A 23,062-nucleotide genomic window follows, 5' to 3' on the forward strand; every position below is an offset into this window, starting at 1 on the left:
TAGAAAATGAGGGACAAACATTAGGAAATAGAGAAGAATAAGTGGAATTAGTGTGGTAGCATTAGAGAGCTAATTGGTGCACAACAATTGTGTAACTGTTGTACACTTTTGTAGACACATAGGGTAGAACTCATGTGGTGAGTGGGTCCCACCACATGTATTTATAAACCTGCACAACAGTGCACAATTGGTGTGTATGAGTATTTTCTCTACTCATATTATTTAGCTTTGGTGATTCTTTCAAAGAGCAAAGTTGTTTTGGGTTTTGCACTACTTTTGTCTGTATAACAGGATTATTAGTTACTCGGATTTATTCGAGACATTTACCCTTAAGTGATTTATACGAATCATTAATTTTTCTTTCATAGAATTTGTCCATTATTCGTATGGTTCCGTATTTAAAAAAAAATATAAACCATTTAAGCGCAATAACCGCGCCAAGTGTTATTTTTACCCAAGGCTTTGCTACTTCTGATTTTTTAACTGAAACGCATCAATCCGTATTATTAGTACCTGCTCTAAGTCCCACTTCCACCATAAAATTTTGAATCAGATTCTTAAAAGAAATCTTCCAAAATATTGAAAAGGAAAAGCGAATTATAAGGACCGAGTAAAATACATGATCATGAGCACTTGAAATATGAGGAATCCATTCCAAAATTAAGTAATATGAGGATATATAAGATTTTTGTCTTAGATTGGAACCTCCTTCATTTTTAGGATAACCATATAATAGGGTTTGTAATTAATCATTATTTATAGTCATATGGCTCATAATTAATTATTTAATGATTGATTTTAAAGGACGTCACCTAAAGTTCCCACAAAAATTAAAAGAATCCTCTACTTAAAATATCAAAATAATTAAGACAGATAAAGTAGGGCCCATAATCAATATTTTTGTGTTAGATCAGCCCTTAGATTATATATATATATTAACAATGACCAATTGGCAATACCACGTTGGCAAAGTGAAATAAGTGAAATAAAAATATTGTTTCTAACATTTATCTACATTACATATTAGTCCCGTGTATTTTAGAAAATTGTTTAAAAGGACATCTTTTTACTTGCAACCAATGACAAAAATCCAAAGTTGCTGCAGGATCGTCGTAGGCACCATAAATGTGGTCGTCCCTGTGCTAAAAGAGCCTACTTTGAAAAGCCCACTTTTTTCGCAGATCTCATGTGATTCACGACTACTACCAATATCTGACAGCTCTCCTTTTCATCCTGGACTAGTTCTGTAATCACCAATATCCTCCCGATGGTAGGCGCTTGTACTCAGGGTTGCGCAGTAATTGTTCAGCCATGCGGAAGCAGATTTGAGAACGCGAAGCTCGCCACTGAGGAGATCCCGAGCAATTTGCTTTCTAAGAGCAAATTTTTCACACATGGAGGAAGAGCTGACAGGCGTCAAAGACTGTATGCACACAAACAAGAAGCTCAAAACAAAGAAAACCGTTCTATTAACAAGACAAGCAATGATATTGTTATCCTTGCTGGTTTTTTCTCTTCATTTTAGTAAGACTAAGATACACCACTTTCAATCAAAGATGAGCAATAAAATCTTCACTTTGATATTGATCTATAATCACTGCTATCTGTAATATTCTTCTTTTAGTATTTTCTTGATATTTTTATTTGAATCAGACTATATAATCTCACTATGCTGACTGACAGTTGTATCTTATCCATAATTTAAATATTTGGGTAAGAACAACAGTGAGTAAGCTATAGCGCCATGAATAATACAATATAGTAAAACATAATCTTTGCATAGCTAAGTCATTCCCAAATAAATAAATAATTCATGCGATTACAACATAAAACTTGATGCTACACTTAATTCATAAATTTTAAAAGCAAACCACGGAAGCGTATTGATAGTCCAACTAAACAGTAAGGTAAAAACAATCAGGGTCTTTACCTTGATAGCTGCATTATAGTCCTCCATTATTTGAGTGATTCGTAATGACAGTATCTGATGTGCCTGGATCTCTTTGCTTCTGCTCTTCAAAGGACGTCTAGCCAGCCTGCCATCATTTTGTGTGGCTTCCAAAGCCAAATCACTAAGTTCTGAATATTTGATCAAGACAACAATTGCATAAGTCCGTATAGATTAAGGTAATACTAGCATGTAAACAAATTACACCACATACAAGAATAATGTGATTTATTTTTACTAGACCAGTGCATGATTGGGAGGTGGAATCGGTTTCTCAGTTCTCTGAGTATTTGAATTCTCAAAGAGTAAGGCATGGAGATAGGGATATAATTTGTTGGATCCCTTCTAAAAGGAAATCATTTGATGTTAAGTCTTACTATCAAAATTATCTAATCTTGTAAGGTCCCATTTTCCTTGGAAGGGTATTTGAAAAGTTAAGGTTCCCTCGAGAGTGGCGTTATTTGTGTGGACAGAGGCTTTAAAGAAAATTTTAACTTTAGATAATTTATAAAATAGAAATGTTATTGTGGTGAAGTGGTGTTGTATGTGTAAGAAGAATGAGGATTCTATTGATCATCTACTCTTTCACCATGAGGTTGTAACAAAGTTGTGTAGTGTGCTTTTTAGTTGTTTGGTGTTGCTTGGGTTATATCAGAAGGGTGAGCGAGTTGTTGGGAAGTTGGAGGGAATAATTGAGAAACCGTAATGCTTTGAAAATATAGAGGTTGGCTCATTTGTTTTTAATGTGGTTTCTTTAGAGAGAGAAGAACGCAATGAGCTTTGAAGATCGTGAGAATAGATTGTTAGAGATGAAGATGATGTTACAATCCCTTCATAGATGGAGAGTGGCATGGAATAGTTTGCATGTTTCTAATTTTTCTAAGTTTTTGGAATTATGTTCTTTTTCTATAATTGAAGAATTCCTCTCTTGTATACTTCCCGTGTACTGGGGTTGCACCCCTCTGCACTTTGCACGAATATACATTACTTATAAAAAAAAATTAATAATAATAATAAAAAAAAAAAAAAAGCACACCTTCAGGAGCGGTGCAAGATAGAACACGAGCAACTGCACGAAGTGACTGTGGCAGACCTTTCCCTTTTCCTTTAGGGGACCTCACTTCCCTATATGATTTTGAGTCATTATAAACAGATGCTTAGCAGAAAGAAATCATCAGACAGATAAATAAACATAGACAACATGATTTCTGAGGGTGTCTTTTGGGGGGCATCACATAAAACCAAATGTTGATTACTGTGATGGTTTTGAGGTTGAATCATTCCATTTTTTAATTTTATTTTTTTAATTTGCTCTTTTGATGCAAAGGGGCGAAGTAAAAAAGAAAAAGAAATATTGTACTTGACCATGCTTCCTAGGAAAAGGAGAAAGAATTGGCTGAGCAGGAAAAATGAGAAATTCACAGCCCACACTGTACTAACAAGTCAAAATCAAGTAACTTTCTCCAGCTCAAAGAAAACTTCGGGAGTAATATTGCAAGATAAGAAAGTATATTGAACATAACAGTATAATGCAGCAAATTGAGAACTTTGAAAATTCAAGTAATAATCATTTAAGTGACCTCATAAAGTACCCACAGGATCCATTGGTCACGGCTATTATTATGCCAGCCTCAGATGAAAAAGAAGAAAGATATAGGCTCCATCAATGTATGCAATGTTCTCTTCCACAATCTATACCGAGTAATTACAAGTATAGGATACTCTATCTGTATCTTATCACTTAAGTTGAACATCAAATTATCAAAATATTACAGCTTTTTCAAACAGCTTGGAATTGTTAATCCTAAAGGTAATTGGATAAGTTACATATTATAAGCTTTGCAAGATGAAGAAACATATCTTGCTGTGCAATATGTTCAGAATAAGTCAGTTTAATTGTACTGAAATCAGTAGTTACAGATATTGGAACTGTTTTCAATAAGTTGTAATTTTTCTAGCTGTTGTTTGGATGATAAGTAATTGGATGATAAGTAATTGGCTGCTACCAATTCATACTTTTTTTAAACAAAAGCACTACCATTTGTTAGTTCTCAAGCTTTCCACTAATCCATAAATCCAGTCTGAACGAGCTCATGAAATTACACTATCATTCAATTCATATGGCATTTGATGTTCAAGAAACAAGTATCAGTACCAACTTGATTGTGAAATATTCCACAGAAGAATTGAAAACATTGCCATCTTTAATGGTTGGGATACGATGTCTTTGCAAAAGTTCAATCTTCATTTCACGTAGAAGGTCATCATGAGGTATGTTAAACTGGATCTGAACCTGAGAGTAGCCAACATCATTGGTAAGAGATTACGGCCATGACAAAAATAAACAAGAAAAGCACTTAAAGCAGAATCTGCACCATATGGAAATCATCCCACCATAACAATGACCAATATACCTTTTTCAAATTCCAAATTTAGACTAACCTGGTCATGTATGTTGTATGGAAGAGAAAAGCCAAAATCCAACATCAGGGTAGCATTTGGAAATTTTCCATATCTTATTAATACCTATACAAATGTTTCAAGCGAATTCCATAATCATAACTAGGAAGAAATTAATTCTGCAACACTATCTAAGCAGTTACAATCTTACATATTGACAGAATACATTTGTAAACATATAAGCATGAAGGGACAAAACTTAAAAACTAGTTGTTCTTCTTGTTATTTTATAAAATATACATGATTATTGTTCAAGGAGACAATACATGATTCCGGGGGTCTTCAAACTTCAGCTTAATTTAGAAAGTAACTCAAACCCTACAATTTTTTTTCTACTCTTCTGGAGACACCATTCTACATGTATATGCTTCTTACACACAATTTTGAAGCATAATTTAACCAATATGCAGATCATTATGATGTACCAATTTTTAAGAAGCAAATTATCTCTTTCTTGGTAATTATGGTTTGCTTGAGTAATTAAGAGGAAAAGAACAAGAGATATTAAAATACTGAGTGCAGTTTGTTGTTCACAGAGACATAACTCAATTTACATTATGTTAATTAAAAAACTTCTTGCCAGATATGTTAGCAACCAAACAAAAATGGCACCAGACCCTTAAAAAGATATTAGAAAGAAAGAAGCACTAGATGAAGCTTAACACTCTTAAAAAAGGGGGGGGGGGGGGGGGGGGGGGGGTGTTGGGGATGGGCTCTATAGCATAAGCATAGTGTAAATCCACCAGAAAACTGTAAAACATGACAAAGGCAGTAGCAGAAAGCAGCACAAGGTTGTCAAATTTCAACTCTAGATGATACATACCTACTTCTTACATAGAGCAACCAAAAGCAGAAATTTTGAACAGAAATATAATAATTATTTCTAAAGGGAACCTAATTGTTTAAATTCAGGAAAAGAAAATATTCAGAGTCTGACCTGTTCACCAGGACCATAATTACGATCAGCAATTACCTGCACAGATATAAAGAAGTAAAAATTGAACAAAACACACCTTACAGAGTTACAGGTATAAAAACAGCTATATATATAAGGGGAGGGGGAGGGTTTTTTTTGGAAGGGGGGTGCTTATGGATGCAACAGAAACAACAAAACTGGTGCATGAGAACCGAATCACCCATTCCAATATATAAAAAATTATCAATTTGAAAATGCTGTAAAAAAATGAAATGAAATGACACAATTTTATTTTATTTTATTTTTCATATTTTCATGTCAAAAATTAATTCTCTCATTTGAATTAATTAAATTTGCCACAACAACACCATCTAACCGGCTTATTTTGAATATTGAGGAAAAAAGAGGGAAAAGAAAACTCAATTACTACAATTTAACAATGACCATTGGAAAAATTGCAAATAAAGAAATTAGAGAGAGAGAGATTACTTCTGAGACTTGTTTGTCTTCATCACTCAATACAATTGATTCTGAAGCTCCATCATGATTTAAAAAGTCTGCAAATGGAATCTACAATATAATATAATAATTAAATGGGTGATTATACAAAAAGAGTCTAAGGAGTAATTATTCATAATCCTTCATAATAAAAGATGGATGTCATCATTACAAAAGTAATACCAGAGATAATCCCTTTGTGCTTCCCCATGCTCGAGAACCAACTGTTAAATGCAAAATAATTTAATGGAATAGAAACCCACACAATTTTTTTTTTTTAAAGAAAAAGTGAATTTCATTAAAACGCAAAAGGATGCACCCAAGTACACAAGAAATGTACAAGAGAAACACATAATCAGAGAAGGAAAAAAGATTAAAAATAATAATAATAAATAAAATAATGGAAACCCACTCAGTTACCATAAGAAGATAAACTAAAGCCTCATTCACAATAAAACACAGGAAGTTAAGACAAACGGATATGTAAAAAGACATATTTGCCATAGTTGCAGCACAAAAATAGAAAATAGGCAACCGACTATCTGAAAGTTTATGTCATAGTACACCACTTTACCATAATATAAATATAAAGACTTGACAACAGCATCAAATAACAAAACGGTACAACCTCTAATGAACAGCAACAGAAAAACTTTAAGAAGAGTCAAGCTTACCAAAATAATAGTATTTTAAATATCAAAAACCTTTTAGCAGGGTCTCGTCCAGAATGTTTAATCCATAAACCAAGAAACTGGAGGTGATGGGTTAATCACCAGCTCAATATAACGTGACTCACTAGGGAAAAAATCAACTCCATATTGCAGAATAGCAATATGACAATATCAACCAGGTACAGTGAAACTTCAGCTCTTTGGATTTACATTTAATTATAGAAAGATGGAGGTTTCAGTGCAAAAAACAATGATGTATGGAACTAATGATTGTGAACAAGAAGCATTCATAGGTCCACTACCACCATAATGACTTAATAAACTCAATGCATCAAGATTCTCCTATTTTGCTAATCAAAGTATAGCCAATTCTTGATGCAACTTTATGTTGATCAGAACTTTTTTCACTAACCACCTAACATTAATCATAACAGAATCAACTCATGAAATTCATACTGCAGAGATTTTGATAATAAGCTTTTTTGTTTTTGTTGAGAGAGAGAGAGAGAGAGAGAGAGAGTTCTATGTACGCCAGCATGTGATTCATGAAGGCAGAACAGATCACAGGAAGTACATAGTTCCAAATGAAGTTACCTAATGCACATGCATGCATGAAATCCTCATATGTGAGATCTCCAAGAAGTTTAGGGACGCGTTGAAGAGCCTAAAATCATAAGACATGTTAAACCATAATCAGATATATTATAAAAAAATTACCACAAAAGGTCAATATGTAGTAAGATATGATATGAACACTTGACAAACATTTCACTGAAGATTGGGCCCCATTAATATGTGCATTGCACTATTTAATATGGCAATGTTTTAAATTTCTTTGTTTGGTTATTTTGGTTAGTTGTTATGTAGAAAACCAAAAGAATGTGACATATTAAATTGAATGTCATGGTAAGATGTCCCTTGAGCTTTGGATCAAATAGTAAGTGTTGGGGTAGATCTTAGGCTTAAATCTCATCAGTAGGGAAAAATGGAAGGACAGAAAAAAAAATAAAAAAAAATCAAAAGCAACAAACAAACAACTAAACAACAAAAAACAAAAACGTTGATGTATCTGAGTAGTTGCACTTCTAGTATAATAATGGCAGTAAAGCACCATCTTTTTGGGTATATTTTTTCAGTTGTCTTGAACTAAATCTGGAGAGAGAGAGAGAGAGAGAGTGAGAGAGAGAATTTGTTTTCCATTGTCCTGTCCTCATTCTTGTTCAGTTCAGACGTTATTCATCCCACAAAACAGTAGCTAAACAAAGTAACTGGTGAGATTGCCAGAATTTATGCTCATTTCTTCACCAACAATTGAATAAGAGTGTAAATCTGAAGGTTGAAAACATTCAAAGCTGATGACTGTTCTCTAGAACATGGAAATATATCTTAAATGAACTGTAATATACCTTAAAATTATTACAAACCTATGACTCTTGGGACAATGGTAATCAGGTTATTGTACTACCATTCTTAAATCATCCCCTGCTGGAGCACTCACTCTACTTTATCAGTTAATAATAATCAGAATAAGAGTTGGTGGTAAGATTGCTGAAGCCCAAAGCCATACACCATCAAGGGCATAACCACCAGCCGGAGACAAAAAGTTAAACATACACATGCATGCGTGTGCATACGTGTGCATGGCATTCACACACACACAAGCACAGATATGCGTATGAAATCAACAGAAACCAAAGAAAAACAGATTGAAGTACTTACTGGCTTGATTACCCAGAAATCTTTTTCAATTTGAGATTTTTGATTGATCGTTTCCTGGTATACCGAGCTTTGATGAATCATCTCCAACTCACCTTCACTCCAGAATATCTACAAAGATTTAAAGCATATACATCAGACATATGTTTGTTAATAAGATAAAGACTGTTATGCTAAGAATAAGAACCTGGCCATATTTATTGTAATACAGTGAGGGTAGCCTTCCCCCCTCCTAAATCCATCTCATTTCGATAGGTTAAACCCAAGGCCTCCCCCTTATTAAAGGGGTTACCACTTTGACTTCAAGGCCTATGGTAGTGTTCTGTCGGAAAAACATAAACATAAGAATTCTATGGTGTGTACCTTTCCTTGAGAACTCACAAATCAGGATCTTTTGTAAGTGTTCTACACTTTAATGTAATGTCTTTCACATCCAGGATTGAAAGAAGTCAAACGGTAGTGTTTTATTACAAGAACAAAACACATAGGCCCACAACCTAAATGCTATTTGAGTGAGAAAGACGGGAGAATTGAGAGGTTCAGAATTTCAAATTCTGAAATGATGGATTGAATAATCATCAATTTAACTTCCATCCCATGGGTTATTTATAACCAACCAAGAGACACAACTCTTGGTTGTGGAAGGAACATATCTAAGAGATACAACTCTTAGAAATATATGGACCAGCTCCACTGTGGGTATATTAAGGTCCATTTACGAACATGTTCTAACTGAGAGTTTTTTTTTTTTGATAAGTAATAACCTGGTTTTATTTAAAGCGTCAGGCGCCCCTTAGTACACCGGCAGTATACAAGAGAAAACGCAATGCTGGAAAACGAAAAAAAAACAGCCCAAAAAAAGAAAGAAAGAAACCCACCAAACAAACCCACAAGAACCTAAGCCTACAAGCACAAAGAACCCCAATCCAACCCACAAGGAACACACAAGAAACCTGCCCAAAAACCCACAGGAACCTACACCCTAAAACACAACACCCGCAGCCCACAAGCAACCCACAAACTACAGAACCTGAGCCTTTCCTCTCCTACTCCTAGAATGCACACTCGCAAGATGAAAATGGTTGTCGTGAAATATTGCTGCTTTAAATTAGAGATAATAGCAGGGCAGTCAATGTAGATATCAAGTTCCGTCCATTAAGCTATTACAAAAATCACCAAAAAGAAAAAAAAAAAAAAAAAAAAAAAAAAAAAAAAAAAAAAAAAAAAAAAAGAGGTTACCACACCACTGATTTTAATAAATGTACAAATGAAGAGAGCAAGAACTTGTCGGTATTATTGCCAGCACTTTCCAGAAGTTCTACCTTTTCGAAACTGCAGATTTTCCACAGAAACTACGTTCCAGTGAACACTTGACTGTATGACCTGAACTCTAGAAAATATTTATGATGCAACAAAAACAAAGGAATAACTTACCGTATTGTGCATCTCCCCAGGTTGAGGAAGACGGCTGATGTAAGGGGCCCATTCTGATTTCTGCAATTAAAGAAATAGATACAGAATAAACCATTGAGTTCTTCATATAAGCTAAAGATAGCAATGCAACAAGATATACGAAAATTTATTCTAAAATAAACAAGCAGCTGTAAAATACACACAAGCACTCATCAATATAGATACACACTTTCATATAAAGCTTACAACAATAAAAATAATATTACCTGGCCAAGTTTCTGCTCAACAAGAATTACAATAGCAAGCTTGGCAATATTCAGAACTTCATCACCTAACAAAGATTTTATTTCCGGAAGAAGATTATCTGGTGTTATTTGCTGCAAATCAAGTAAGTAAATCAAAGTACATTTGATTTGCTCACTATTGCAAGATGTGTCTTACAAGGGTACAGTAAAGTTTATCAATCACATACCACACAGTAAGGAACCTTCAAAATGTTTTCTCCAGTTTGTATGGTTTTAGAAGCAAACAAGGACCTGCATGCAGGAAACAAATGTAACTAACACAAATAAAAATAAAAATAGTAATAATGAGACCCAGATCGACTATACATATTACATACACCAATAGACAATCCAATACTTTTCCATGACAAAACTTATATAATTTCCATTAAAGATGCTTTAGGAGTATTATAACAAAACCCAAACCGTTTCCATGCCTAAAACCATAACTCCTCTTTGGTAGGCTGAGATAAAGGAGAAGGAAGGCTCACACGCTTGCTCATAGCCAATACCATCAAAATTTACCACAAAAAACTTATGAGTTGAATGCAAGCGCGTTCAAGTTATCAATAGGCACGATAACCAAACTAGATTGCTATAAACTTTCAAAACTTCCACAGAATGTAATTAATGTGTTTCAATTTGGTTAAGATGCTAGTATTGTTTCAATTGAAGTTCCTTTTCAATCTGGTAAGCAACTAATGCGTTAGCTATAGAAAATAAGCAAGGCATCCTACGAAAAAAGAACCTTCCATGAGCGGATTTGCCGATCGAAAGCACCGATGAGATCTTAGCCCCAGCTTTTTGCTCCAACCACGGCAGAAAATCATCACAATACTCGTCCAAAGAGTAAGACCCCTATCACAAACAACGCGGCAACATGAAAGACTTATTTGAGCATAATTAGTTTAGTTTAGCTAAAATGTTGAGTGAATCCTAAGCGAGAAGCCCCCCCCTCCCCCCTCCGTTTGGTTGCAGAGAAAAATGATGAAAATAAAGGGAATTCTCTACATACATTCAAACAAACAGTTCAATTAGGGATTATAAATTCGACAACATTTGCTTTTGCTACAATTTGCCAGAGATATAGATGTTAGGTAGTGTTAGGTTCTAGAAACCTGGGGTTCGGATAAGGATGAGAACTTGAGCTTGATGCGGAGATTATGAGGGGCAGCGAAGATTGGACGTTGATACAACCGAAGGTTCGAGGTTCGAGTTGCCCGGAGCATTGCAGGTTTCAGAGCGGTCAAAATGTCGTCGTTTTCAAAGGGTTCGCAAAGAACAGGTTTATCTGCGCAAGATATAGCAGTTAAGCTGAGACTTCCGAAAGCGAGTACTGCGGCTGCCGAAAGGACAAAACTTTTCGTCGGAAGAATTTTTTTTGAAAAAATACACGTAACGTCAAAGTGCCATTCTATTGTAATTTGTAATATCTCCAATTGTAATAATTGAGTCAACGTAAATTGGTAGCTAACAATGCCTCCAAACTACTAATTGACTCAACAAATTATCAATATTTTAATTTGAGTGGTAATTGTAGTTATTCCGATTCGCTATCTTATGCCGCTCGCAATCTAGATAAGGGGCCGGCTAGGGACGTTGTGAGAGCAATTTCAATGATTTATGTATTTTTTAATTTAAAATAACTAATCAAAATCTATTTTATTTAGTTTAGCTAATGAGTTTTAAAATACATTATACTTTCGATTATTTATTCTTAATTCTTTTTTTTTATTATTATAGTATTTTTTTTTCCACGTGGGTCCCGCTTGATAACTCCACTACTTTACACACTTTCTCTAGATCTCCACTATAAAGGAAGAATAAAAATAAAAATAAAATAACGTGGAGTGGTGGATGGAAAAAGGAAAAAAAACAAAGCGGAAAAGGTAGAGATAAATAATTAAAAAAAAAAATAGATAAGTGAATAGTATAACTCTACTTGTAAAGTTGCACTATTTATAAAATTAAGAAAAATATATTATAGAGTTGGTATATATAAGCTGATAGAATCACTTTTTAATACTTTTGTTATTTATTTTAACTTAAAATTACAAATAAATAATTCATTATGAGTGCTATAAGGGGTAGTGATTTGTTAAAGATGTTGGTACCATTTGATAAACAATTCCACTTTTTTTTTTTTTTTTTATTATTACTATTTGGGGTAATTACCTTTTCCCCCATGAACTACCGACCTATGTCATTTTACCTCCACGAACTACCACTTCAACCAAAAGAGAGCATCAAACTACCATTTTTACACACGTTGCCCCCTTCCGTCAAGAATCTCGTTAACTTGGATGGAATATGCCATTTTTTTTCGTTAATTTTGATTTAAAGACCAAAATGCCATCTACATAAATTAATAAAAAAATATTAAAATTAATATATTAAAAAAAATAATAAAAATTGAAGGCCGCCACCCCTGAGGTGGCCGAAGCCACCTTTAGGGGTGGCTCGTGGGCCAGCCACGACCTCTGGGGTGGCCGTGCGGCCACCCCTTAGGCCGGGGTGGCCCACGAGCCACCCGGCCACCTCAGGGGTGGTGGCAGCCACCCCTTTTCCTTCAGTGTTTTTTTTTTTTTTTTAAGACGAGAGTATTTAGGTTATTTTTAAAATTGAGTTAGGACATTTAAGTCTTTGCATGAATTAGACTGACGGAAGGGGGGCAAAGTGTGTAAAAATGGTAGTTTGATGCTCTCTTTTGGTCAAAGTGGTAGTTCATGAAGGCAAAATGACATAGGCCGGTAGTTCATGGGGGAAAATATAATTACCAAAAATTATAATTTTTTTTTTTTTCTATTTTAAATTACATCAATCAAATGTTATTACTATTAAAAAAAAAAAATTCCTAAAAAATGTTTACCAAACGGAGTGTTGTGGGGGTTGGTGCTTTCATTTGTGGATCTGCCGCATGTGGAGTCTGGATGTTGTGTACGGTGGGCTGGGCCGATCTATTTCCATTGTCTGAGTAGGCTGAACAAATGATTAACTGGCAATTGGATCGGGTCACATTAGCGTGTGTTTGTATCATAATGTGGGTTCTGTTTTTATTTTACTCTTCCTTTTTTATTTTTGACCTGCATATTTTACCTTTTAAATATTTGTACGTAATTCTGGAGTATTTAGAATAGACTATCGGAGCGACGAGGCACTGAATGGAGATGATGAATGATTGGGCTGTTCTTTCTTTGGATAAAGCCAAGGATGTTGTCTTTTTTCTCCTTTAATTAAAGTTCTCCTATATAAAAAGGGAGATGATACACTCACAACCCTCACCCAACTCTCACACAACTCTTACTCACATGTGTGTGAGTCCCATGCACGTGGGTCTCACACACATGTGAGTAGGGGTTGTGTGAGAGTTGGGTGGAGGTTGTAAGACAAGCATTTCCCATATAAAAAATAAAAAATAAAATTGTGTGGTCGGGTACTTTTTTCTCAGATTTTGCGGGGTCACATCGTGGGCGGGAGCAGTATTTACTCCATTCCTGTGAGACGGAAGGATAAGGATTCATAGAACTTACTATGAATCTCAAATGAGTTTTATACGAAAAATTTCATAGTATTTGTTTAAATTATTAGGAACAAATAATTATTGTAAATCTCAATTCGAGATGAAAATATTTTATTTTATTTAATGGTATAAACAGGACAAAATTCTATTTATTTTAAGGGAAATAAAAAATAATTATTTTATAGTTAATATTTTATTTTGTTGCATGTAAAATAGGATTAGGCTTAGGTGTTGTAAAAATAACTATAGCACTTGTGTTGTAGTTTTTTCAATAGTTAATATCTAATTTTAAGTATTTTATAAAAAAAAAAAAAAGAGAAAATAATGTTAGATCTTAACCATTGAAAAAATTATAGTACTTATATTATAGTTTTTTTTACAACACTTGAGCCAAATCTTTCATATATATATATATATATATATATATATATATATATATATTTTGTCGATGTTATTTAAAATTTAAAATAATGTAACATTTAAATTTAAAATCTTAAAAATCAAAACGTGTGGGTTGTAAAAAGTAAAATTGAAAAACGAGGAGCATAGTAGTGTTATTTGGAAAACATTAGACCAGTCGGTTCTATTTTCACAAAGCCTAGGGATTTAATAGCAACATTCAGAAGAAAAGGGGGAGGAGGGGAAAAAAGCCACCAACTCCTTGACAAAAAGCCAGCAACTTCCTCGAAGTCCACCTGCCAAAAAAGTTTAATAAAAAAAGAAAAATAAAAAAGCAAAAGAAGATTAGAAAGGAAATAAAAATAGAGAGATATGACCCGGCAAGGTGCCGAACACGTCAGACGAATGAAAAGAAGACTCAGCATAGTAGTTGTACAGGTTTCTAGATACATGAGTTTAGGATGTAGCACATGAGTTCCACTCCCCTATCTACAAAGGTGCACCAATCAGTCTCCAGACGAATTCAAATTCGAAAGGTAGGAAGAACACGTGTCACAGAACTACTTGACAGTCAGGTCGTCGGGGCCAAAGCGTGACGAAGACTCTACAATACTATACTTTATTTATTAGCAGGGGGTGGAAACAGAGGGCATCGCAGGAGATAAATGGCTGAGTATGTACTATAAACGCAGAAACCCTAGGCTTAAGATCTAGGTTAGATATTAGATTCTTTCCCTCTTTGCGATTCTCGTCCTATACACAGCAATTCCTCGAAGTTGCCGAGCTTGGCCGAAACCCCTCTGCTTAATCGCCCTCCTCGGTAGGTAATTTCTTCCTTGTAAACACCGATTGTTTCGGGTCATCTTCCTCTCTCTGGTATGAATTTTCTCTCGGTCAACGTGTGCGTGTTTATCTTTTTTATTTCAGGGGCTTCCCGGAAATTTTCTCTTTTTTCTTTGTTTTCCTTTTAATTTTGTAGTCCGATCTTTTAAACTCGATTTAGTTATTTCCTGGAAAAGATTGCTGTTTAATAAACTTGGTTTAATTATGTTCTCCGATTCTTTAAATTTGATTTCGTTCATTATTCTTTTTTTCTACATCAATTTTCTTTTCTTTTCGTTTTCGGCGCCTGATTTGTGAAAAAGGTGGATAAAATTTGTGGATCCGTTTGATTGAAGAGATCGTGTTATTTTCCGCCCGTTGAAGTTCCAATTTGTGTCTGATTTTTGGATTTTTTCTTTTCTATTCTCCTTGCCTTACCAATGTTTTCTGAAAACCGTTCCCCCCCACCCTTCCCCCCTGTTTATGGAACAGATCTTGTATCATGTTTTTATGGATCCAAGTATTTTCGATGTAAATATGCAAGGAAAAATATGAGTGGATGTGGATTTAGGTTCTGATTTTGCTTTGTGTTTTGATCTAAGATCATGTTCAGGGTATAGTTTAGTTTTGTTGGATTTGCAGTTAGTTAACATTTGATGAAGAATTTTTTTGTATCACTTTAAGTTTTTTTTGTTTTTTTTTGCTTTGTGTTTTGTTCTAAGATCATGTTGGGTATATGTTAATTTTGTTCGATTTGCAGTTAGTTAGCGTTTGATAAAGATTTATTTGCATCCTTAAAGATTTTTTCTTCTTTGCTCCCAATGAAGATTTATAATGCAAGATCTGCTTTGGCTTTGTGTTTTCATCTCAGATCCTGTTCAGTGTTTGACAAATACTATTTCTGGTTTAATCATTCATAAGAATCTGATTATTTGGTTGATTTTGATAGAGAAGTTGTTACTAAACCGTTTGCTTTTGATTCCAACAATTGGATTTATCTATTTATGGATTCCATCAATGTTATTTTTTATTTTCGTTCTGGACCAATTTATGATGTCATATCTTTATCTTTATTATTTGCAGGTGATTACTACTTGTTGTTCATCTTGGAGTTTAACATTCAGAAGACTACGTTAACTTTCCTAGTTTATTATCAAAATTAATTTATAAATTTAATCAAGGAATTTGCTATTGGTTTAAGATAGAGAGAAGGATTATAAGTTTGGCAAATCGTAAAGTCATGTCAATATCAGGAAACAAAGAGGTTTATTTCTTTACTAATTTTCTGTTTAGATTGGGAGTGATACAAATTTCTTGTTCTTTTGAATATTTGTTTTGACTAATCTTTTGTTTGCAGACTGGGGTTAGATCCATTTCCAGGCAGTCTAGTGATTACATTGCAGGTGTTCCTATCAAGAAGAGGAGGTTCCCGTTATTCAATTCTCCTCCACCTCTATCTGAAGTTCCATCCGACTCACTACGAAAGGAACAATGCGACTCACTACAAAAGGAACAATCTGAATCACTACAAAAGGAACAATCCGACTCACTACGAAAGGAACAATCCAAATCACTACAAAAGGAACAATGTGACTCACTACAGAAAGAGCGATCTGATTCACTACAGAAGGATCCATCTGATTCGCTGGGGAAGGAGCGACCTGATTCACTGCGGCAGGAGCAATCTGATTTGCTGCGGAAGGATCAATTTAGCCCATCCCAGGGTTCAGCTATATCAAATGCTAGCCCATCTCAGGGGTTAGCTATATCAAATGCTAGTGTTGCAACAAGTTTTTCTGCTATGTCTGATGTAAATGAGAAACCTGTATCTGAGGAATGTGAAGGAAGTTCTGATGTTACAAATGTTACTGTGGTCCAAAGCAATTCTAACTACCCTAAGATCAAACTTGAGGAACCAAGCCTCAGAATTCACTCTGGTTCTTTGGATGATATTGAAAGCAAAGACAAGTTTGTTGCGGCCGCAAAATCTGCATGTCCGATGACTTTGGGAAAAGCGAAGTTGCAGTTAGCACCAAATGAAGCTCGTGAACTTAATGTGGGGAAAGAGATTCATAGCAAAGAAAAAATCGAAGGGAAGTGTAAAGCAGCGATTCCTATGGCTCCAGGGAATATTGAATTGACATTAGGTATAAAGGAACATCTTTTCCCAGCTTTGGCAGATCATAACAGTGATGGGAGAGGCCAGGATCAGGATAGTTTAGAGCCTGTTTTGCTGAATTTGTCTTTGAGTAAGGAATATACTGGCATCCAGTGCAAAAATGATGATGTTGAGTCGAATAATGGTGCACAGCGGTGTGCCAATAGGGCAAACTGGGATCTGAATACTACGATGGATGCATGGGACAGTTCTGCTAGTGATGCAGCTGTGGGTCAATTATCTTTTGATGGGTTTAATACAACTGATTGCACACAAGACATAAAACCTTTTATTTGCTCACCCAGGATGATTGGAACTCTTGCTGCTTCCAAACAACATAGCCTTGTATTGAGTGAGAACAGAGCTAATTCCACCGTATTGACCAAACCTTCTTGCCAACAATATAAATTAGATGACCCTCTTCATTTAGGCCTTAGTCCATCCTCTCTTCAGCCATGGGCGAGCCCGGGACCTTCCAGCATATCTGGCAAAGATTCAGGCAGGGTTGTTACTAATGTATGCTTTCCGAGATCGGTGGCTTCGGCTTCAACTAGCAATTTGAACAGTTTTAATTGTACGACTGTGAAATCAGAACCATTTGATGAGAACAGCAAATTAGATGATAGGGGATCTAAAGCCAATAATTTGGGATTATTATTAGATAATAGAACACTAAAGCATGGTTTAGTTGAGCAGTGCAGTCTTAACAAATCTTCAAAAACTAGCACCCTGAAATTAGTTGATCGAGCATCCATAAAAAGGGAAACAGCTAATGAGGGTTTTCAGGAAGCACTCAATACTGTAGAGGGGACATCACAAGGAGTAGATAAACAGGTGCAGCAAGGTTTGAGCAATCATTCTTTTGCTGTGGCAATGCCTGGAACTGCACAAATCTCCTGCCCTGTGGGAGAACCTTCCTGTTCAACAGAATTGACTATAGCCAGTGATGTAGCAAACCATGTAGAACACGGTGAACACTCTATTTACGCCAAAGGGGCCCATATTAATGGGGAGGTAGTGCCTCAGGAAGCATGTGAAAGAGCTATGCCAGTTACTTTAGAAAAGTCTGTGAGTCATGAGGGTAAAGAATCGAGTACTTCTATGATGGTAGATACTGTAAGAAGTGGAGATGGAAATGCTTATGATCCTGAGCAGTGCAGATTGAAATCCATGAATGAAGGGTTCCAAGATATGCAGGGAAGTGAAGGTTCTGTAAGTGATGAGGAAAAGATTAATATATCTGCCGATATGCTAGAGGAAGATTCTTATAGTTCTGATTATGAGTCAGATGGGAATCATCCTTCAGCTAGGGCTATGGATACAAAACAAGATGGTGAAGAAGATGATTATGAAGATGGTGAGGTCCGGGAACCACTAGTGCACAATGCTGTAGGTGAGCCCATATTTGAGAAAGAAGAAGTAGAACATGTTGATCAAGGTGACTCTGATAATATAGCCATGGACATTGTGGGACAGCCTTGTGATTATCATCCCACTTCATCCAATGTTGAGGAAAAAGAGGCTATAACAAAATATCCTGATGAAACAAATAACCAAGATACTAAAGATTGTGTTGACTCGGTGAAGGGGGACTCTGATAGCAGTGCTGATAAACTTATGTGTTTGCAAGAATCATTGACTGTTGAAAAACTGGCCAGTGGAGCTGAAATGAAGACGCCCATTAAGGACATAAGAAGAAAACCACTTGATGGATCAGGTAGTAAAGATCGCTTAAAGGAACAAGAGAGAGAATTATCACCTGAGCAAACCACTAAAGGAAACCAAGAAGCTGTTGCTGCTGTTATTCAGTTTGCTGATGAGAATTTTAAAAAAATTGATTTAGTGGAAAATTATAATATAGCTCTGCCAAAGATGGAAGCATCTGCAAATGGTGATGATGCAGCTAAGGATGTCAACGGTGGTTGTAATCGGAGCCGCATTATAAATTTGTCTCGAGCTTCTAATGCGTTATCTCCTAGTAAAACAAGACCTATTTCTGCCAGGTCATTGCCATCACGAGCTGGAAGAGAAAGATTACCTGATGTAGCACTTGAGGGAGAAAAGTTACATTCCAGAGGGAGGTGATCATTCTTTTACCCATGTTTTACTTGTTTATATGCTTCTTTCTTACGGTTTAGTAGTAGTATTGTTATCTAATCCTTTTACCTTTTAATTTTGTTCAGAGATGAATTATATGAGGGTTCTCACAAATTTTCCCAAGAGAGGCACCAAGATCAGTCGCCCAGAAATTCTAGATTAAAGTTTGTGCATGGCAGAGGGAGGATCACTAATCGGTTAGATACTTTACATGGTGACTGGGATTCTGACCGTGACTTCAATTCAGAATTTTACAATGGTCCAACAGAGTTTCGTATTCCCAGAAATAAATATGTATCTGCTGATGCTGACCTTGAATATGATAGTTATAATATTGCACCAGATGGTGCATTTTTTGGCGCTGGTCGGGGAGGGAGGAAGCATTTAAATGATGAGGGAGCAGTTTTTCGCCATATACCCCAGAGAAGACGGTCTCCTGGAGGGAGGGATGGGCCTGCTGCACGTGGTGGTGTTCAAATGATTCGTAGAGTTCCGAGAAATGTGAGCCCTGGTAGATGCGTTGATGAAGATGGTTCTGAAGTGGTTGGACTGAGGCATGGTGAGAAGTTCATGAGGGTTTTTCCTGATGATGCTATGGATCCCATGTTCACACGACCCCAACCTGCATATGAGGGAGTAGGTGGTCATTTTGGCCGAGGTACTAGGAACTTTTCTTCTGTTCAGAGAAGGGGTCTTCCCCGAGTTCATTCAAAATCTCCAATAAGATCCAGATCTCGTTCTCCTGTCCCATGGCAATCTCCAAGGAGAAGATCCCAAGATGGCTTTGGCGGACATCCAGAACTGACTCATCGGAGATCTCCCCCAATTTACAGGATGGAAAGGATGAGATCTCCAGAGCGCCCTTGTTTCACTGGAGACCTAATGGTCAGAAGGCATGGCTCCCCGCCATATATGTCACGATCATCTAATGATTTGAGGGATTTGGATACTGGACGGGACCATGGTCATCCAAGATCTGTCATTCCCAATAGGAGCCCATCTGGTCGGATTTTACTCAGAAACAGGAGATTTGATGTTATAGATCCCCGAGAAAGAACAGATAATGATGAGTACTTTGGGGGGCCCATGAACACTGGCAGATTACATGAGCTTGGTGGTGATGCAAATGGTGATGAGAGAAGAAGGTTTGGTGAGAGACGGGGACCTGTCCGTCCTTTTAGGCCTCCTTACAATGATGCTAATGGTGAGGGTTTTCATCTTAATTCGGAGGATGGCCCTAGGCCTTTTAGGTTCTGTGCAGAAGATGATCCGGAGTTCCATCAAAGAGGCAACTTGAGAGAGAGGGATTTTGACAGGAGGATTAAGAACCGGTCAGGAAATGCACCTAGAAGACCAAGAAGCATTGAAGAGCAGGAAGCAAATTACAGGCATGGCGGGCAGGTGTGGCATGATGATGGGTTTGATGAGATATCTCGAGTGAAGAGAAAAAGATTTTGATTTTGATTCATCTGTGTGTTAGGACTAAAGTGTCTTGTTCAAGTGGAGATAGAACTTGCAGCCTGGATTGGTCTTGGTAATTTACAGCCTGATCAGGGATATTTTACTTGCTCAAAGCATTAAGGAAGTTGCTGCTCTGTTTGCAGTTTTAATCAAGTTGTGAGATAAACATCAGATGCTGGCTTTGCTTTTCAGTTATGTGGTTCAAGACTGGATGATTTGCAACCAAGACTGGATGATTTGCATTGTTGTGTACATAGCTTGGCTCTTCTGGTATTATGGTGGCTAAATCATCACTAAACTCGTACTATAAGTTCCTACGAATAATGGGCATTAGGGCAGTGTCTCAGCTTTATTTACTAAGTTGTACTTTCATAAATTATGGTGGCGCATTATAAATATTGGCGAAGTATTTCATATAATCCTTCAGTGAAGATTCTCCTAAAGTTTCTTAGTATCTTCGACTGTTGATTTTGGTGCTTGGCAGTCCAGAGCAGGTATGCTTGAAGGAGCTGTTAGAACTTTGAATTAATGTTTAACCATCAAGGAATAATTAATATAGTTGCTAATTGCCTATTATTTGATCTGCCTCACATTCCTCGTTCAATGTTGTGGGAATTATAAAACCCTTTGACTTTGTAGGGAGGTATGCATGTAACCCTATAAGAGGCCTGTTGGTACAGTTTCCGCCGTGGAACTGAAGCTTTCATGAAGTCCTTGTGGGATCTACTTCAATTAAGAAAAAAGGATGTTTGCAGACTTTTATGCAGCTAGGGTATAATCCCAAGCAGATAAGGCTGGAGATAATTGGTGCAGAATTTAGTGTGTCCTGTATTTTCTTGCGCATTAACTGCAATACTGATTTTGCCTATTGCGGGTTTATCATTCTAGGGAAGGCAATGGATTACTGATTCTGTCATGGAGAGTTTCCTGATATCTTCTGCTAATTCTTGAGTGGATGGCTGTCATAAAAAAAGAATGAGTTCTTATTGGCTAGGTTGGAGCTACCACACACTTTTACCAGCTCCCATGTTTATCTAAATGTCTTCCATGGATTCGAGGTGAGTTGCTTTTTAATGTTTATTACTCTTGAGAAATAGAGTCAAGAATCTTTTTGGCTACTTTTCTTGGATGTCTCTGCTCCATGTGAGTGTGTATCTCTGGGAAGACGGGTGAGTACGTAGTATTTTGGTCGGTGGGCTCTAGTAGTGGTTGCACTTTGCAATTGTTGGACTGTGAACTTATTTGGATGTTAGTCATCCAATGAGAAGTGCTGCGGCATTGGTGTTCTGATTCTCATGTGGTTGTCTCTGCGGCGTTGGTGTTTTCACTCCCCACTCTCCACTTTCCGCCATAGCTAAATGTTTCCACTATTTCTCAGGAGTAGTCAAAGAAAGTGTGGCAGGTGCAAGTTGGGAAAAATTCACTAAGAAGTAGGCATATAACAATGGACCCCAAAATTGGAATTGTTTTGTTGGCTTTCCTTGCAAGGTTATTGGACTGAGATTTATCTGATTGTGTGCATTGGCTGAAGAGATCACCTTGATTAAGTTTAATAGGTGGGGATGGTGTAGAAATGGTCCCCAACTTCACTAATTAAGAACTCAGATCAGCTTATCATGGTCTTTCTGCTCTTTTTGGTTCAGCAACCAGGTTGAATAACCTTCAGGCTTCTATAGTTGTCATCTTCTTCCTTTGCTCTTCTTGTAGTAGTAGCAGTAGTAGTAGTAATAATAACTCTAGCAATAATAGCAGTAATAAGAAACTATAAAAACTATTTCCTAAAAGTTGTTAGGAAAACTGGGTACAGTTAGAGAATAGAGTTTTTGCACATGATCAAGGGATTTGCTTTGAATATTTGGGAACATAATTTGATGATGGTTGCCTGGGGAAAGGTAAATGTGAATGTTCTTGGGAAACTGCGAGGAAGCAAACGGACCCGTTTGTGTTTAGGTAGTAAAATGTCTGCTCTCTCGGGGTGGACGTGAGTGGAGGGTGTGAACACGACTGGTTGTTGAAAACACTGGTCAATGGGTATGCTGGCATTGCCTCGTGTTTTCTTTCCTACCCTTGTCATTCATAGATGATGAACTGATAATATTGGCTGCTGGGGCTACTCTTGGAATTGACCTTTCCCAGGTCCGTATGTGGTTGGAGATTTCTATGCTAAAGATTCTGGACAAATCATAAATGGACGTGCTGGTAGCAAGTCTTGGAGGAATTCTGACCATTCATCTCTATTTTGGCAAATCACGACCCCAATGTCTAGCTGTTTTAGACTTTTAGGTCTGAACCTGAATACGAGATCCGAGTAGTTGACTTTTGAGGAGTGGAATTTCTGCAGAAATTCATATAACGAGTGGATACCAGTTGGCGACTTGTTGACTTGAGACATTGTTGGCGTTGACATATAATGACCTGCAAAATTAATGTAAAATTTAATCAAGCACCAGTGCAAATGGAGGGTAATTTGCCATGTGTGCCCAGATAAAAAATGCACTTTGGTCGAAAAAGGACTTGGCAGTCTGGGCCTGATTAGGGGACCCTTGAAGTTGATTTTTAGCGTGTTTCAGATCCAATTTGGCGCTAAAATATTATTCTACTGTTTGCATTCGTATGAGATACCAAAAGGACATCTTCGTCAAAGTCAGACGGCCCAGACCTAATCCAACCTAGCACCAACAACGCTAATGTCTTCTCGT

The 23,062-nt window shown here is 36.5% G+C and overlaps 2 protein-coding genes across 5 annotated transcripts; one reads left to right on the top strand and one right to left on the bottom strand.

Moving 5' to 3' along the window:
• Positions 1-981: 981 nt before the first annotated feature.
• On the bottom strand, positions 982-11,262 carry LOC133862573 (ribulose-1,5 bisphosphate carboxylase/oxygenase large subunit N-methyltransferase, chloroplastic). 3 transcript variants are annotated; one of them, XM_062298409.1, is made up of 15 exons: positions 11,025-11,262; positions 10,655-10,764; positions 10,110-10,158; positions 9,889-9,999; positions 9,644-9,703; positions 8,213-8,320; positions 7,088-7,157; positions 6,006-6,046; positions 5,814-5,894; positions 5,346-5,381; positions 4,391-4,474; positions 4,108-4,241; positions 2,985-3,073; positions 1,931-2,079; positions 982-1,423 (listed from the first exon to the last, which is right to left on the bottom strand). In XM_062298409.1, the coding sequence occupies exons 1-15, from the start codon at positions 11,133-11,135 to the stop codon at positions 1,229-1,231; spliced, it is 1,428 nt and encodes a 475-aa protein (XP_062154393.1). In that variant the 5' UTR covers positions 11,136-11,262; the 3' UTR covers positions 982-1,228. The 3 variants fall into 3 exon arrangements, with proteins under 3 accessions (XP_062154393.1, XP_062154392.1, XP_062154394.1); XM_062298408.1 differs by having other exon boundaries at positions 10,095-10,158; XM_062298410.1 differs by lacking the exon at positions 6,006-6,046 and having other exon boundaries at positions 5,814-5,881; positions 10,095-10,158.
• A 3,203-nt stretch (positions 11,263-14,465) lies between these two features.
• Positions 14,466-20,941, top strand: LOC133864711 (uncharacterized). 2 transcript variants are annotated; one of them, XM_062301122.1, is made up of 4 exons: positions 14,466-14,649; positions 15,731-15,911; positions 16,005-18,886; positions 18,989-20,941. In XM_062301122.1, the coding sequence occupies exons 2-4, from the start codon at positions 15,888-15,890 to the stop codon at positions 20,358-20,360; spliced, it is 4,278 nt and encodes a 1,425-aa protein (XP_062157106.1). In that variant the 5' UTR covers positions 14,466-14,649; positions 15,731-15,887; the 3' UTR covers positions 20,361-20,941. The 2 variants fall into 2 exon arrangements, with proteins under 2 accessions (XP_062157106.1, XP_062157105.1); XM_062301121.1 differs by having other exon boundaries at positions 14,466-14,645.
• The last annotated feature ends 2,121 nt before the right edge of the window (positions 20,942-23,062 follow it).

This window comes from Alnus glutinosa, chromosome 3, assembly GCF_958979055.1.
Source record: "Alnus glutinosa chromosome 3, dhAlnGlut1.1, whole genome shotgun sequence".
Lineage (NCBI taxonomy): Eukaryota > Viridiplantae > Streptophyta > Magnoliopsida > Fagales > Betulaceae > Alnus > Alnus glutinosa.

Bases quoted from the DNA above. Each gene is read 5' to 3' on its own strand.
- LOC133862573 (XM_062298408.1), bottom strand. From the start codon at position 11,135: ATGCTCCGGGCAACTCGAACCTCGAACCTTCGGTTGTATCAACGTCCA. The intron at 4,475-5,345 runs GTCAGACTCTGA...ACATTTGTATAG, and splicing joins ATTATGGTCCTGGTGAACAG to GTATTAATAAGATATGGAAA. The intron at 3,074-4,107 runs GTTGGTACTGAT...AAAATCATATAG, and splicing joins GTGGAATATTTCACAATCAA to GGAAGTGAGGTCCCCTAAAG.
- LOC133864711 (XM_062301122.1), top strand. From the start codon at position 15,888: ATGTCAATATCAGGAAACAAAGAG. The intron at 15,912-16,004 runs GTTTATTTCTTT...TTTTGTTTGCAG, and splicing joins CAATATCAGGAAACAAAGAG to ACTGGGGTTAGATCCATTTC. The intron at 18,887-18,988 runs GTGATCATTCTT...AATTTTGTTCAG, and splicing joins AAGTTACATTCCAGAGGGAG to AGATGAATTATATGAGGGTT.